The sequence below is a fragment of the Ricinus communis genome, chromosome 7 (genome assembly GCF_019578655.1).
Source record: "Ricinus communis isolate WT05 ecotype wild-type chromosome 7, ASM1957865v1, whole genome shotgun sequence".
Classification (NCBI taxonomy): domain Eukaryota; kingdom Viridiplantae; phylum Streptophyta; class Magnoliopsida; order Malpighiales; family Euphorbiaceae; genus Ricinus; species Ricinus communis.
Genome location: NC_063262.1, coordinates 20,371,768 through 20,387,953, shown reverse-complemented (window position 1 = coordinate 20,387,953; position 16,186 = coordinate 20,371,768). Strand labels below are relative to the sequence as shown.

Here is a 16,186-nt window from a genome sequence, read left to right as displayed (position 1 = left end):
CCAAATAAGCGAGGCACCTTAACCTATACTAGGGCTTGTACCAGCCTTAAGGTTCCAATTATACTTACATAGTATAATGCGGGACCATAAATCAAAATGAGAGCTTAATAAATTCTAGGCAAGCTTCATAAAATAAGCCTCATTATATGAGTGAGCTCGATAAATGCCCAACCCACCTCAATCTTTAGGCTGAGATACTGTAACCCAAGAAACAAGGCTAATTCTCCTAGTTTACCCCGAGGTGCCCTAAACAAAACTTCAAACCATTTTGTCAATTCTATCACAATTCTCCATAGGAAGCATAGAGATCTGCATAGCAAAGGATGAAATCAAAGAGGGAGAAGCTTTGTATAAAGTTGTACGACCCGCAAAGAAAATTTCCTAGTTGACCAACTCTGAACTCTCTACTGCATTTTTTTGATAATTCCACTATAAGTAGATTTATGAATCCTACCATAAATAGCCGAAACATCGAGGCATTACCCAAATCCATAGTCCTCTGATAACTAAGGAGCTGCACAATAGAACAAGCCATACCACACACAGTATTCTTTAAAAAATATAGAAGTCTTATTCTAACTGATATTATGGCCGAAAGCACTATAAAACTTAGAAAGCACATATTGAATAGCTTGAGCATTTTCCACGTCTGCCTTAGCGAAAAGCATAAGATCGTCCGCAAAAAAAACATATGGTAAAGAGAAGGCCCCCTTCTAGAAGTTTTAAAGGCTTTTCACATCTCATTCCCTTTCGCAAATCGAATAGCTTGCGACAATCTTTCCTTGCACATAATAAAAATATAGGGAGACATTGGATCTCCTTGATGAATCCCTCAAGCTGGCAAAAAAGACTCTGAAGTTTCTCCTTTTCAAGAGATCTGCATAGAAGCACTAGTGATATAATTCATAATAACATTTATAAGCCCACTAGGAATACTACGGTCCATTAAGGTGTCAAGAATAAAACTCCAATTAAGCTTATCATAAGCCTTTTCCAAGTCCACTTTAATAACCATATAACCAGTTTTACTAGTCATTTTATTCGTTAAATGAAGAATTTCCTTAACAATGATAATATTATTCATAATATGCCTACCTTTAACAATGCTAGACTGCATCGGACTAATCACTTTGCTCATGATAATCTTCAAATGATTAGCAATCACTTTAGTAATAAGCTTATATGTAACATTGCATAAGATGATAGGTCTGAAGTGATTTGAAGACTCAGGTGCATCCATCTTCGGGATTAAGAAAGTATTAGTACAGTTTATTTCTAGATCAATACTGCCCCCATTAAAGACATCTATCACCAAATTACAAAGACTAGGACCCATAACAGCTTAGTGTCTTTAGTAAAAAGAAGCTTGGACACCATCAAATCTTGGAGATTTCATAGGGCTCATTTTAAACATAGCCCCCTTGACCTCATCACTCAAAACAGGACTTGCAAGATAATCAAGATTAGAAAAGCAACTTGAGATCCCAAGACTCCCTGAAACCTCATAAGAGACAGAGAAAATAGAGGAAAAATAATTAATAGCATCCCGCCATTGGAAATTACTATCCATGCTCCAGGTGTCGTCCGATAACTGCACCATCCTCAGGGCCAGTTGAGACTTTTTAGCCTTGTTAAGGTCATGAAAATTGGAAGAATTCCTATCTCTATACTTAATCCAATTATTATTGGACTTTTGTCTCTAGAAAAGTTCTTCTTGATCCAAATAGTTTTATATTCTTGTAAAAAAGACCTATCTCTAGCTAAAAGACTGTGGGTACTATGTCTTTCAATAACCTTTTAAACACCCCAAATTCGAGCTAAGAGTGATTTCTTCTTGGAAAAGTTATTTTCAAAATATCCTTATTCTAAAGAAGAGCTTTTGCTATGAATTCCTTAAAATTGCCACATTAGTTGAGGTATTACAAGACCAACTTCTTTGCATGAAGCTATTCCATTTATCATGGAGAAACTAGGTAACTAGTAACCGAGGAGGTCTCGAGGTGATCGTCCTATTAATAGGGCAAATAGAAAGCAAAATAGGTCTATGGTTTGACTTAAGCTTCTCCATATGCAAGACATCAGATAAAAGAAAAGTATCCTTCCACTTTTTAGAACCTACGAACCTATCTAACCTCTGATGGATAAGACCTCTTGACCAAGTGAAATGATGAGCAGAAAAACCCAAAAATCGTGCATAACCATGCATCCAATTCGCAAATTTAGAACAAGAGCCCACTCTTCTATTCGAGCCACCAGTCTTCTCATGACTATTCAGAATTGTAATACCTGAGATTTTTTCTTTTTAATAATAATAATAATAGCTAAGGATTGTGATGATGATAATAATAAAACCATAAATTTTAAAATTTAATATATGTGATTAGAGTAAATAATTCTTATTTTAAATGGAATGATTTATAAGAGACCATCATTGAGAATCTTAAACATAAAAAGCATCTATTCAACTATATTTAGCTAGTTTGAAGGCAAAAAATTAATTAAGTGATTTATTTTAAGAATGAATTATAAGAACATTGCTCTCTGGGCACCGGCTTATTTGGAAACTTTAAGTGACCAGACTGGAGTTAAGGACCCTGGTCAAGCTTCGCTCTTTGGGCGCCAGTTCTGTTGGAATGAGAGAGTCAAGATGTTAGAGTTGAGATTAGTCGAGATGTTAGTGTTGGTATTAGGGTTCTACTGAAGTACTCTGTCCCGTAGTGTGTAAGAAATTATTTTATTTAATTTAAGCATGACATGACACATTTATTTTTGCATGACTTAGTATTTATTTCAATTAAATAAATGTATTATTGAGGTGTTTGCAACTGTTTTTAGATATATGATTTTAACTCACTCTCGAGACTGGCAGTCTCAATTTTATTATTTTTCAGATCTATGACTGTTAGTCTTCCCGCGACTCTTATCTAGTAACCTGAATCCTTCATCATCGGGTGGTGTATTTGATTTGGTATGTTAATTTGTAAAATCTTAGATCCTCCGCAGTTGAAATAGTATATGTATCAGTTATGTTTTCATGCTCGATTGTTTACATTTTTATGCAAGATTATCCCGTTTTATGCTAGAATCACCTGTCTTTTATTTCCTTTCTCGTTTCAGGTCATTTTCGAAGGACACCATCAATAATCGAGGGAAATACGTGTGATTATAGACTAAAATCCATCAAATTGGGTGAGAACTAGCACCCCGAGGGTTGAGCACAGCCTGGACTCCAGTCGTGCTGAATTACCAAGAGGCTATCCCCAATTGTGCCATTTCAAAGACGACTTAGTAGCCACCACGGCCTGTGGTGGCTCAAAGACCGGCTTGGGCATCGTCTTGGAAGGAGTGACCGACTCCTCTGTTGAATCATCACAGCCTGGACTCCGGCCATGCTGAATCAACTATATAGGCAATTTTGAGTTCTTTTGGAGGAGAGACGATTTTTGGACTCAATTTCAAGACACACACTTAATCAATTGTTTTCCTATACCTCAATTGTAGACCTTGAGAGATCAAAAAATTCATCAATTGAAGGAGGGATTTCACTTGTTCCAACATCGAATTGAAGATCAAGACAAACTTTGGGAGCATTCAAGAGGCAACTAGGGTTTGAGATTTCGAATTTGCAATTTTAGGGTTTCTCATTCAGCTTGAAAGAGAAGGGTGTACATGCTTTTAATTTGTTTTTCCTTATTTTGTTCCCTAATTGCTTTAACCATGAACATGAGTAGCTAGATCTTTTGAATCCATTAGGGTTCACCTTTGTTGATGGATTATGCTTAATTGTTAGTTTTTATAATTGTCATTCTTGCAATCTTCTTGCTATTCAGTAATAAAAGTTTGATTCAGTTAATTTGAGACGTTGGATTAATTGTTTATTAGGTTGTTTCTTGACATTGAGAAATGCTTGTTACAACTGGACATTGAATAGTAAGGACTGGTAGTTAAATTTAGAGATAAGGTTGATTTACTTGCCGGATTAAGAACTAATAACTCTTAATAGTTTTAAATCATACTTAATGCTAATATGTAGTAATCCGATAGGAAGAGATTCCATTAGGTTAGTGCAGGTTTAGGAATCCGGTAAGCTCGAGAGAGGAACCGAGATTCAATTCAGGATTTAGGCACGGGTAAGCAAGATCGGCAATCCATAAAATCCATCTTTAGAATTCCATCATTTAGGCTCCCTTTTGGGTTTGTTTCTCTCTTTACAATTGTCTTTTGATTGCTCGTTGTCCTTCATTTACTTAATTGCACTCATAACCATTAGCTGGTATGTTAGAACTTTCACACCCTATTTCAGACTAGATAACATAGCAAACAGTAGTAACTCTAGGTTCACCCGATCTCCACGGATACGACCTTGATACTCACTAGTGCTAGGCTGCATCGGTAGGTTCACTGCCTTAGGTGTAGGTTGCATAAAGAGCCCATCAGGGCATCATCACCCTAGTGCGCAATATTGTAAAATTTTATATAAAGGAACCATTAGAGATTTTATGATTTTATAAAGTATTTTTCTTAGTATATAATAAATTTTTATCAGTGATGATTATAAAGCGAATAAATAAGTAAATCTTTCAAAGTAAATTGTGTTAGCTTGGGATTCTTTGGATGACAAGCTCAGTTGCTGTGAGAATTAATCGGTGGCGCAGTAAGCCCTATGTTGAATGATAGAGGAGGCTTTTGGATTTCAGTCGAAGAGAAATTTGTGTCAGGATGGTATGGTCATGTATCGGTCATGGCAACTAAATGGATGAAATGATGTGATGTGGATGTTAAGGATTTCCTGTATGTGTAAAGGGACACGTCTTTAGGAAGGAAGTTGGCGAGTGGATTTTTAGTAGGACCAGAGTTAGTCCCGATCTTTTTAAAGGATATTCTTTTCTCGCGAGCAGCTGAAGACAGCTTTTTGGAAGCAGAGGAGTATGTAATCCTAAGGCATCTTTTGTGCCAGAAGTGATGTGGTTTTGTAAGGAAGGAAAGTTATGGGGACCTTTGGATTTGTTGGCGGGTTGGTGAGGTGGCATGCAAGTTGGACTTGCTGCCAAATAGTGTTTTCTAAGGTCAATCCAGTATTCGTAGGTCTATATTGAGGAAGTGTATTTTTCGATCCTTTGCTCGTATTGCACCCTCAGTGTGTGGAAGTAAGTGAAGATTTGATTTATGAGGAGCAGTAAGTCAGGATTGCGGATTCAGGTTCGCCAGTTTTGCTTAAAGGTTTTGCCGATGGGTCTTGTGGTTGAATTTATTTCTGCTGAGGAAAGTTTCCAAGAAGCCGAGCTGGAGATGAGAGGTCCTTAATTAGTTTCAGTCTTAGTGTGAAGCCCTTTGTTCTTTTAAATTCGAGGACAAATTTTTTTTAAAGGGGGGAGAATGTAATACCCAGAATTTTTTTAATAAAGATAATAATAATAATGATTAATAAATGAGTTTTTATTTAAATTAATTTGATTTTATTTTTATTTGGTTTAATTGGAATGAATTAAGTGAAATTTTAATGTTAGACAATTAAATGAGTTATTTTTCTATACCTAATTAGTTGGATATTTAAGAAATTAATTAAGTAAATTATTTGAGAAATAAATTATATTTTGATTATTTAAATTTTCTCCAAATGTATATATAAATATATATAAATAAAATTATATATTGAAAAATTATGGAAGAATTTGTAAATGATGTTTTTATAAAAGAATTTTTGAGGAAATTGGTATTTTAATTAGCTAGTGGCATTAAATTTTAAGTTGAAAAATAGTTAGCAAATTGATTAATTAAATTAATTGTTTGTTAGGAATAAATTAGAAATTTATTTTGGAATGAGGATTAAAAGTATAATTTTATTATTATGGGGGTTTAATGAAAATTTGTATGTTGTGTTTTTGTAAATAAATGTGTCGGCAAGGGTATATATGTAATTGTGTATTTTCAATAATTCTAATTTGGCCCAAATTAAATAGTTAGCGGCTTAATTGAAAAACTAAAGAAAAGTTTAGGGGTTAATTGGAATTTTTGCAGGACGAAATGCTAGTAATTAAAAAAGTTGAGGGACCAAATGGTAAGAAAGAAAATTTCAGGGACCTAATGTCAATATTGAAAGGAAGAAAAGAGAAAAGAATTGGGGAGAGAGAGAGAAGGCCGAGGAAGAAGAAGAAGTTGGGCATTGTCGGTCGACCACGGGCCGGGGCGGAAGCATGCAGCTGGCCGGTGGAAAGCGAGGAAGAGCCGGGCGCCATTCGGTCATTCCGTGGCCATGTCGGTTGATCTCGGTGGCGATCGGCTCCCCTCGGCAAGAGCTTCCTTTTGGCAGCAGTGGCGGTGCCAATGGTGGCTGGAGATAGAAGATCCAGTAGAGAGAGAAAGTAGGGGGCAGCCGGCATTTTTCAGCTTTTCCGACGAGGGATGGATGAACGAAGGACGTATCCCGACTCTCCTCAGCTCAAGCTTCGCAATGGCACCGGTTTCGTGGCGATCGGACTCCGTTTGCAAATCGACGGCCAAAATCGTTTGCAAATCTCTCCGGATGATCGGGGGTCGGATAAAAAAATCAGAAGCAGGGATCGTCATCAGCGCATCGTTTCGAGTCCGTTGGTGTGTTCGGATCATCGATTGGACTCTAACGGATGGAGGCGAGTCGACCGAGCGATCAAGCGTCTCAGTAATTTTTCTCTGGCCCGTTGATTTTGGAAATTCTTTGGTATAATTATGTGTTTATTGAATTGTGCTGTGTATTAGAAAATATTTTTGTGTTAAAAATAATTGTTGGTTGGACTGCCTGCCATAGTCGTGAATTGTGTTGTGTGGTGAAGTCAGGAAAAATAGTGAAGTCTTGGGAACCCGACTCCCGTTGTATTAAATTGTTGAATATTTGAAGTGTTTTTCTAGCAGGTCCTGGACCCGTTTTACCGGAGGTAAACATCCGTGTTTTAGGAGAGGTTCTGCCAGATTTTCGGTAGAATTCTTTCGAGTCGAGATTCTTAGAGAGTCAATCCTAGGAGTCTAGACCTAAGATTGAATTGTCAATTGTTTCAATGTTATTGATTAACTATTTTCCGTGATTAGATAATTTGTCAGTTCGGCTCACTCCACCCGAGGCACCGGAGCAGAACTAGGAGCTCGCCAAAGCTGTGAGTTAAAGTCATATATCGGTTATGCACGTGTCATGCATAAATTTTTTATTTGCTATCGTGATTATTTTATTGCAAGTTTAATTATTAATTTAATTATTAATCATATGTATTATGCTTTTTAATTACTATTCATGCATGTTCTTCCTTTATCATTGATTTTATCATTGCATGAGGACTCGGGACGGGACAACAGTAGAACATAGTATTTCGATGAGTGCACCGGTATAAATCCGTGAGTGATGGAAAAGGGGTAAAATGGAAAATTTAAAAGGAAAGTTTAGGACTTGCCCTGGTCGAGCATCGCGCTCTGGGCTTAGTAAAGGGTGGTTGTCGGAGTAAAGGTCCCTCGTCGAGCATTGCTCTCTGGGCGCCGGCTTATTTGGAAACTTTAAGTGACCGGATTGGAGTTAAGGACCCTGGTCGAGCTTCGCTCTCTGGGCGCCAGTTCTGTTGGAATGAGAGAGTCGAGATGTTAGAGTTGAGATTAGTCGAGATGTCAGTGTTGAGATTAACCGAGATGTTAGTGTTGGGATTAGGGTTCTACTGAAGTACTTCGTCCCGTAGTATGTAAGAAATTATTTTATTTTATTTAAGCATGATATGACTTAGTATTTATTTCAATTAAATAAATATATTATTGAGGTGTTTGCAACTGTTTTTAGATATATGATTTTAACTCACTCTAGACCCATACCCCAATTTTATTATTTTTCAAATCATGATCATAGTCTTCCCACGACTCTTATCTAGTAACCCGACTCCTTCATCATCAGGTGGTGTATTTGATTTGGTATGTTAATTTGTAAAATTTAGATCCTCCGCAGTTGAAATAGTAGATGTATCAGTTGTAATTCTTTGTAGTTTCGGGTCTCGCCTAATTCTTCTGGCAGACCGAATTAATTGTGTAAATTTAATAGTTACGAAATTGTGGAATCAATAATATTAAATGAGATGATATTGATTTAAGTCAGTGATTGTCAAACTTACTACGGGATTCGGTGGCCTTACGCCTGCCCATTCCCTAGTGCCGGTCACGGGCCCACAGATGGGGTCGTGACAAACACCAAATCCTTACCCATCTGCCTTCTTAACAAATTTCCTTCCTTTTTTAGCAGCATGCATCCAAGGTCCCAAACAGTCATCCATATGCTCGTCGAAATCAACCACCGTCGCCTTGCCTATCATCGGTTGAGTACCATCTCCTTATTCCACAACCATCAAAGACTCCTGTTGTTTTTCTTTAAATTTGCACAGGTCACTAACATGGCCATATCTCCCACACCTATAGCAATCATAGGGAGGTTTATATTCAACACGCTGCATCCTTCCATCAATGTTAAATCTAGAAATAAGAGGCTTCCTTAGGTCAAGTTCTACAATAACTCTAGCATACTTGGCTCTTTAACCCTCTTGCGTTTTGTAGCCAAAAGGCAGAGGTTTTCCTATTATATTAGCAACTGCTCTTAAAACACTTTTGTTGTAATATTGAAGAGGAAGGCTAGGAACCTAATCCAAGATGCAATCGAGGCTAAGTTATCATCATTCGTGGTAAACATAAGATTCCAAGGCTAGACGGTGATATAGTGACCAAGCACCGACCATGGTCTATTCACCAAGGTGTCCATACAATTCTCAAAATGCACTATAAAATCATCATTATCAAGATCTATCACCTTAAAAGATCTTTAGGGTTCCACGAGTCAACAATTTTTGATACTAGTAATTTATAACCAATAGTTCTTCCCAGTAGCCTTACCATCACCATATTCTTCATATGCATTGCCATCAAATCCTAGATTTTATCCGAAAATTTAATAGAGTGAACTTTATTTTCTTTACCAATTCTAACATCGTCCTTATTAATAGCAAAATATTTTGGACCCTCCACCACCTCATCCATTGGTGTAAAAAGCTGAGAGATCTTATCTCGGCATAAGACTCCCTCCTTAACCAAACTAGAATGAGTCTTTCCTTCAGAATCACAAACTTTAACCTTCTTAGTAGACCAATTGTCCTCCAACAGAGAGGGCGAGGGATCCTTGAGAAGCAGAGAGAGAGCATCCATCTTAAATCTTAATTTTTGATAGCTCACCACATTTATCATAAAATCAAACTTGAATAAGAAATCTTGACAAAGATAGATTTTGAACAAGTATTATTTAATAATCAACATGAATTGGAAATTAATGTCTTTAGGGATTTGATTTAATCACAACTTCAGGAACATTCATATGAACTGCCATTCATAAGTACAAGCATAAATTGATCCACCTAATATATGATAATTCATGCATTCAAAGTCCAATTGCAAGGCCAATAAGTGGATTGAAGAAAAGAGCCTCTATTTGTGGGCTCAACATATGAAACATATGCCCTTTCAAGTCAATTACTCAGTAAGTACATGTTTGATATTCAGTTACATAAAATCAAAAAATTAACACATGAAAATACCCACAATAGAGCAGCAACAACAACTCTCTTGATGCCAGAGTGGTTCATTGATTGCCTAATGCAAGGTCACTCCAAGTATCTCCATCAACTATATACACTTAAAAGCACTTTGGAATCAAGAAACAAAAAGAGTGAAAAGCGATTTCTCAAGAAAAAAAGCAGCTGATCTACTCTTGATGCCTTGCTAACTTAGAACAGTTGCTTGCTTCTGTAGGCCTTACTGATATCTTCTATTGCAGTAGATTAGATTACATGTTCACATTGCATAATTCGATGTTTCAGTTATACTATATATATACACACACAACCTTATTGATTTGCATAAACTCTTAAACTACAAACCATGCATTTTTAACTAGTGAAATTAATTCCATTAGATGTCATGTCAACTCCCAGACTTCTAGTTCCTACTGATACCATCATATCTTATGTGTATGTTTTTGGTTCGATTAAATAGGAGCAATCAAACAAAGATGAGCAAGACCAAAGTAATCCCATAAAAACATAGGTCACATGTTTGGAAAGCCGTAATCCAAGAAATTTAATTGTAACTGTCTAGATAATCTTTCTAGAAAGACTGCCATCTATTAATTAATGGCTATAAAAGCAATCTAAAGACGAAGAAGAAGGTAAGTCATCATAGAACTCTAACAACCATTTTCTCACTTTTCTAAGGAACTAACTTAAACCATTACATTCGTTTTGCCGCACCATCTCGCTATTCTTAATCTATTTTTCATCTTGAAAGGACTCTTTCTTTAACTCAGCGTCGTCCCCTCCAAAATCTATAAAGTGGAAGATTTTGCTGAATGTCTGACCTCAAAAGACTTACAAATATCAATATTTTATCAAGCACCAATGATGTTGAGCTGATAATAAATAAACAAAAGCATCCATTAGTACGAGCTATGAGAAGTACATAAATCAATTACCTCAAGATGTTGAGTACTTCTGTATTAACCCTATAGTTGCAGCAACTAATACTATTAGTCTACCTTACAAAACATTCAATTCAAAGGGGGAAAAACCATTCGTATCCAAAATTCAAATTATAAAAATAAATTAAATGAAAACTCCAATTTATTGAGAGAGCAATAATGAAATTACTAACCACATAATAATTGATTAAACAGTCTTAGTTCATTCCATAATTTTTTTGATTGGATATCTAAACATACATGTAAAAAAAATCTAAAGACCTAAAAGTAAAAAAACTAAAAAAAAAAAAGAAGAACGAAAACAAACCTAAAACCAGATCTTAGAGTAAGAGTAGCCTTCTCTTCTTCAGTAAAAGGAGAGCACCACCGGAGCTTTACGCATCAAAATACTCCCAAAAGCCTTTATCTGCAATTCACTTATAACTCAAGATCTACATGCCATTGAAACTTGTTGTTTGTGATCTATAATAATTAACACCTCGAAGCAAAAGGATTTACCAATTGGTGCAATTGTCCCTCAAGAAACCCTAGTGATTTGGTGTTGAGACGCTATTTTTACTAAAAACAGAGGTAAGAGAGTATTTCTTTTATCCAACAATTTTTAGGAGCATTTTAGTTATGAGAGCTGCTTCTTTGTATTTTGATAGTTCAAAAGAGTTATAATTCAATCCATTATTATTAATTTATTGTATACTAAAAAATCTAAAAAACATAAAACGATAATAAAAAGTAAATTGAAGTTATTTTGTTGTTATAAAATTTTAAAAAGTTATTAGCAACAATATTTTATTGTTGCCATAAAAGCATCTCAATAATTTGTTACCCACTCAATAGGAATTAGTTTCTGTAGATCTTCCTTTTCAAACTGTCGAGGAGCTTGAACTATTGTAGGGGTTTGACCAGAATCAGCCATGATGTACAAAGCATCATATGAGGCTTGAAAGCCTGGGATCTGCAAGTTAAATGCATGATCCTGCAATCTATAAACGATCTGATGGTGAAGAGTGGCTGAGAGAGCATTTTCAACTTGACTAGCTCATGTGATCTGGAAATTGATTAAAATAAAAATTTATGGATGCTAGAGCCTATTTCAATAAAATATAATAGTGAAATTAATATTTAGATAAATAAACCCATAGTTTTTATTAAAATCCAAATAGCTCCAAATATCTAAACTTTTTTAGTCTGTGTATAACAACACAGACCCAAAAAGGAAAGTGCATCAAATATTTCATAAACGACTATAATTAAAAATTATTTATTACTAAACTATTAGATGTTTGGTATTATGGAAGCAACTATAATTAAGATGAGAATTCTTCTTTTTAATTTTCTAACTTTCACGGCGAGCAATGATTATGGCTATGATTGCGTGATGCTAGTGAAGAGTTGATTTTTGCATCACTAAACAGTGAAAAAGGTGTGCAATTAGTATTGAGTTATTTTTTTTATCTATATGTAGAGATATGTTAATGTGTTTAAAATTTTTCATTGATGCTTATTAATATTTGGTGCTTATTAATATGGTGAAGAGTAGCAACTTACCAATTGGAAGTGATGACAGTAATTGCAATTGATGTGAGAGTATTTTTTATATTCCAGTATTAATGGCGAGATGGTGATCTATGGTGAAAGAATTAATTTTTCTGTTTAAAAAAAATAAAATAAGTATATCTTACTATTTTAAATGTTTATAAGGAGTGAGTTCCATACACCATTTTGAGTTAAATTTTGAAGTTATTTGACCTCTTGGTAGAAGTTGTGTCTATTGTATTTAATAATTTTAGGTTTGATCAATTTGATCCTTAGAAACAATTGAGTGGAAGATAACTTCTATATTTAGAGGCAATTTAAACCCTAAAAATAAAAACAATAAATAAATAAGGATAATGGTCATAAAGTATTAATAATCAATATCATAATTAGGATTACTGTCGTCAACAATAAATTATTTCATTTTTATATTAGTGGCAGGTGATTTATGGATGAAAAGTTATTCTTCCATACTGTGGGATACTATGATGACTCTATTATGATCAAATACTTAGTTGTCAAATTTTAATAAACGTACAGATTCTTTTATACATATTAAAAAAATTTAAATATTAAATTTTGACTTTTAAAATTAAAAAATTGATGAATTTTAATGAGTTTATATACCTTTTTTTTATATAATTATGCCATTTTATAGTACAATTTGTATAAAATTTCAATACAATGTTACTATTATCTAAAGATGGCAACAAACCTAGGTATTTTCAGATACCTGATTTTAATAGGATAGATTTGAAAAGTATATAACCGAATTTGACCGAATTTAAGTTTATTTTTTCACTAGCTATAATGGGTATAAATAGAGTTCGAGTTTTATATTTATGGGTAGTCTTTATATTAATAGTTTACTTGTATTTGATTAATTAGATCTTATTAATTTTTTTTATCTAATTAATATTTTTGTTTCATTATGATAGGTATTTTATTAATTTGATTTTATTAATATTTATATATTAAATAAACAAATATTCATTTTATTATACAAATTTATTTATAAAACGAGTTTCTAGTAGATAGAATACTCATTATCTGATTAACGCCTGTAAAATATTTATAAATATAAAATATAATCGAATTTGGAAGGATTTAGATAATATATGGACAGTACTAATTTAATTTAAGATAATTGTATTTTAAATAAATTTAAGTTTGATATTAGTTATTGGGTGAATATCGTACTCATGGCCATTTCAAATCGGATGAGATCAAATAATGAAAACCATCCTTTCCATTTTTCATCGAAAATAATAAATAATTGGAATACAAATGATATCAACTACAGTGAGATAGAAAATAAAACATAAAAAAATTTCTAAAAAAAATATTTAATGTGTACATGAGTAGGATTATATTATATCTTTTTTTTTATCGAATAAAAAAGAGAAAAGGAGTAATAAGTGATAAAAGTCTAAATATATAATTTAAAATTTAATTATCATCCATCTCCATTTTTTATTACTAATGATATATAGTTGGATTGCAAATTATATCAAGTCTAATGAAATAGAGAATAAAATATAAAAATTGTAGAATTGAAGAGGAAGAAAAAAAGAGAAACATGTGTAATGTATGCATGAGCAAACTGGTATTAAATTCTTCTTTTTGGTGAAATAAAAGAAAGTAACTAGTAATAGCAATTGTGAAGAAGAGCAAAGGAATGATGAGGCTTTTACAAGTCAAAGTTAAAGAATGGATACATCAGCAAGTTAGTTAGTCTAGTAGCCAATAGAACTGTAGCTAATTTAACATAATAGCTTTTCGGTCTCTTTAGTGATGTATATATATGTATATAGTTATATTTTTTTTGCTAATTCATTAAATCATAATCTTTCACAAACTTCTCTCTCCTTGATCCAAGTTACATGGTATTAAAGCTCTAGGATAAGATCTAAAGCATTGGCGGTTATTTTTTTGCTTTCATCATTATCTCTTAGCTTTCTCTATAATTCTTTTCAACAATGGCAGAATCTGTTATTAATAGTTTAAATTCTTCTCGTAATCCTATGGAAGATCCATCATCACCATATTACCTTCTTCTAATTTAAATTCCCTTTTTAATTCATGTTAACTTCGTAGTGGTTACTCTTGAGCTCACTATGATGAATTTCTCCTCCTAAAAAATATCTTTTCTATTAGTTGTATCAATAAAAAACAAGTAAGGATTTCTTAATGGATCGATTAAGAAACCAGCTCCTGATGATGTAATGTATCTGCCTTAGATTTAATACAACAATCTAATTATTGTGTGGCTGCTGCAATCTATTTCTCCAAAAATTGCTTCTACAATCTTTTACATGGAGGAAGCTTCATAGATCTGGAACAAATTAAATCAAAGGTTTTCATAACTAGATAACTCATGCATTTGTCATTTTCAATAATTGCTTTATTTAATCACTCAAGGAAACAAGAATATGGATGCTTGTTTTACAAAATTGAATAGGATTTGGGAAGAATTAAGAGTATTTCGACCTCTTCCTCACTGTGTATGTGGTAAATGCAGTGATGATTGCTTTCAAGTATATGCAGAAGCTCAACTAAAGGATTTCATTTTTAAGTTTCTCAATGGCTTAAGTAAATCATACCAAAGAGTACGATCTTAGATAATCATGATGAAACAATTTTATACTTTAGATCAGGTTTATAACATGATTCTCAGAGAAAAAAGTCAAACAACTTTTTTATTGCATAATCACAACTTCTCTGAGATGGCAGCTATGGCAATCAAGAGTCAAAATCTGATTTGATCTGTGGTTATCATAGGACGGGGCATTTGAAAGAGAATGCTTCCAGTTAATAGGTTTCCTGCTAGATTTCAAGTTTACAAGAGGTAAGAATAATAATGCTCATTTTAAGAATGCTAATCAGATTTTTGTAGGATCTAAGTCGCATGCTTATGTAAATGAAGGCTCTAGCTCTTTATCATAGTTAATGATCAAATTTAAAGGTTGATGACTCTTCTAGAAATAAATAATATCATTTCACCTACACCTTCAAACACACCTTCAAATCTACATGTTTTTGTTCCAATCTCAAATCTTACAAGTAAACATGTCATTTCATCTAGCATTGCAAATCAACTTCATAGATCATCTTAAATTCTAGACACTGGTGCAATTTACCACATTTCATGTTCATTGAATTTCTTTCATTCTTATAAACCTGTTCATAAGCTGTTTGTTTATCTCCTTGACAAATCTAAGGCATAAATGACTCATATTGGTACTGTTGTACTAAATCAGTACATTGTTTTGTATAATGTTCTTCTTATACCAACCTTTAGCTTCAATCTCATTTCAGTAAGCAAATTATCCCTTAATTATCTTGTGAACTTAACTTTTTTATTTCTCATTGCCAATTGAAGACTAGTCATTAAGGATGAGGATTGGTCATACTAAAATGCATGTAGGCCTTTATTACTTTCAAAGACCTTCATTATCATCTTTTCAATTTGTTAATTATTGTACTAGAATGATATATGGAGTAAGTTCAACCATTTGACATCTTCGTTTGTGGATCATGTGAATCTTAAGGAATTTTTCTAGTTTACATTTCTTGTTGTCTAAGTATTAAAGTGTGAATATTGAGGTTTGTTTTACTTCTCCAAAGGTTAAACTTAAATGTTTACCTTTTCTTTATTCTATTGATCATGCTAAATCCTTGTTCAATGTAGTCCACATGGACATTTAAGACCATATGCTCAGAGTGATCTTAATAAAAATCATTACTTTCTATCTGTTATTAATGATTATAATAGACATACTTGGGTGTCTTTTATGAAACACAATTCTCAAGTTGGCTTTCTAGTGCAACAGCTGTATTCTCTCATCTATAATCAATTCAATATTTTTATCAAAATCATAGGACAGATAATACCTTTGAATTTAATCTCCCAACCTTTAATGTAGAGAAATGTATTATACATCAAGTTTACTGTCTATACACTCCACAATAAAATGGAGTGGTGAAAAGGAAACACCATCATATTCTAAACACATCCAGAACCCTCCTTTTTCATGCTTCTCTACCTTTATTTTTTGAAGTGATGCTGTATTCACATCTACCTACTTGATAAATAGAGTTCCTTCCCCTATTTTGAACTAAAAATCTCCTTAT

General features: G+C 33.5%; 1 protein-coding gene across 1 annotated transcript; it reads right to left on the bottom strand.

The window, feature by feature from the left end:
* Positions 1 to 868: 868 nt before the first annotated feature.
* LOC8284931 lies at positions 869 to 1,336 on the bottom strand. The gene has a single exon (XM_015728667.1). It carries the CDS (start codon positions 1,334 to 1,336, stop codon positions 869 to 871), a length of 468 nt encoding a protein of 155 aa, XP_015584153.1.
* Between the last annotated feature and the right edge of the window lie 14,850 nt (positions 1,337 to 16,186).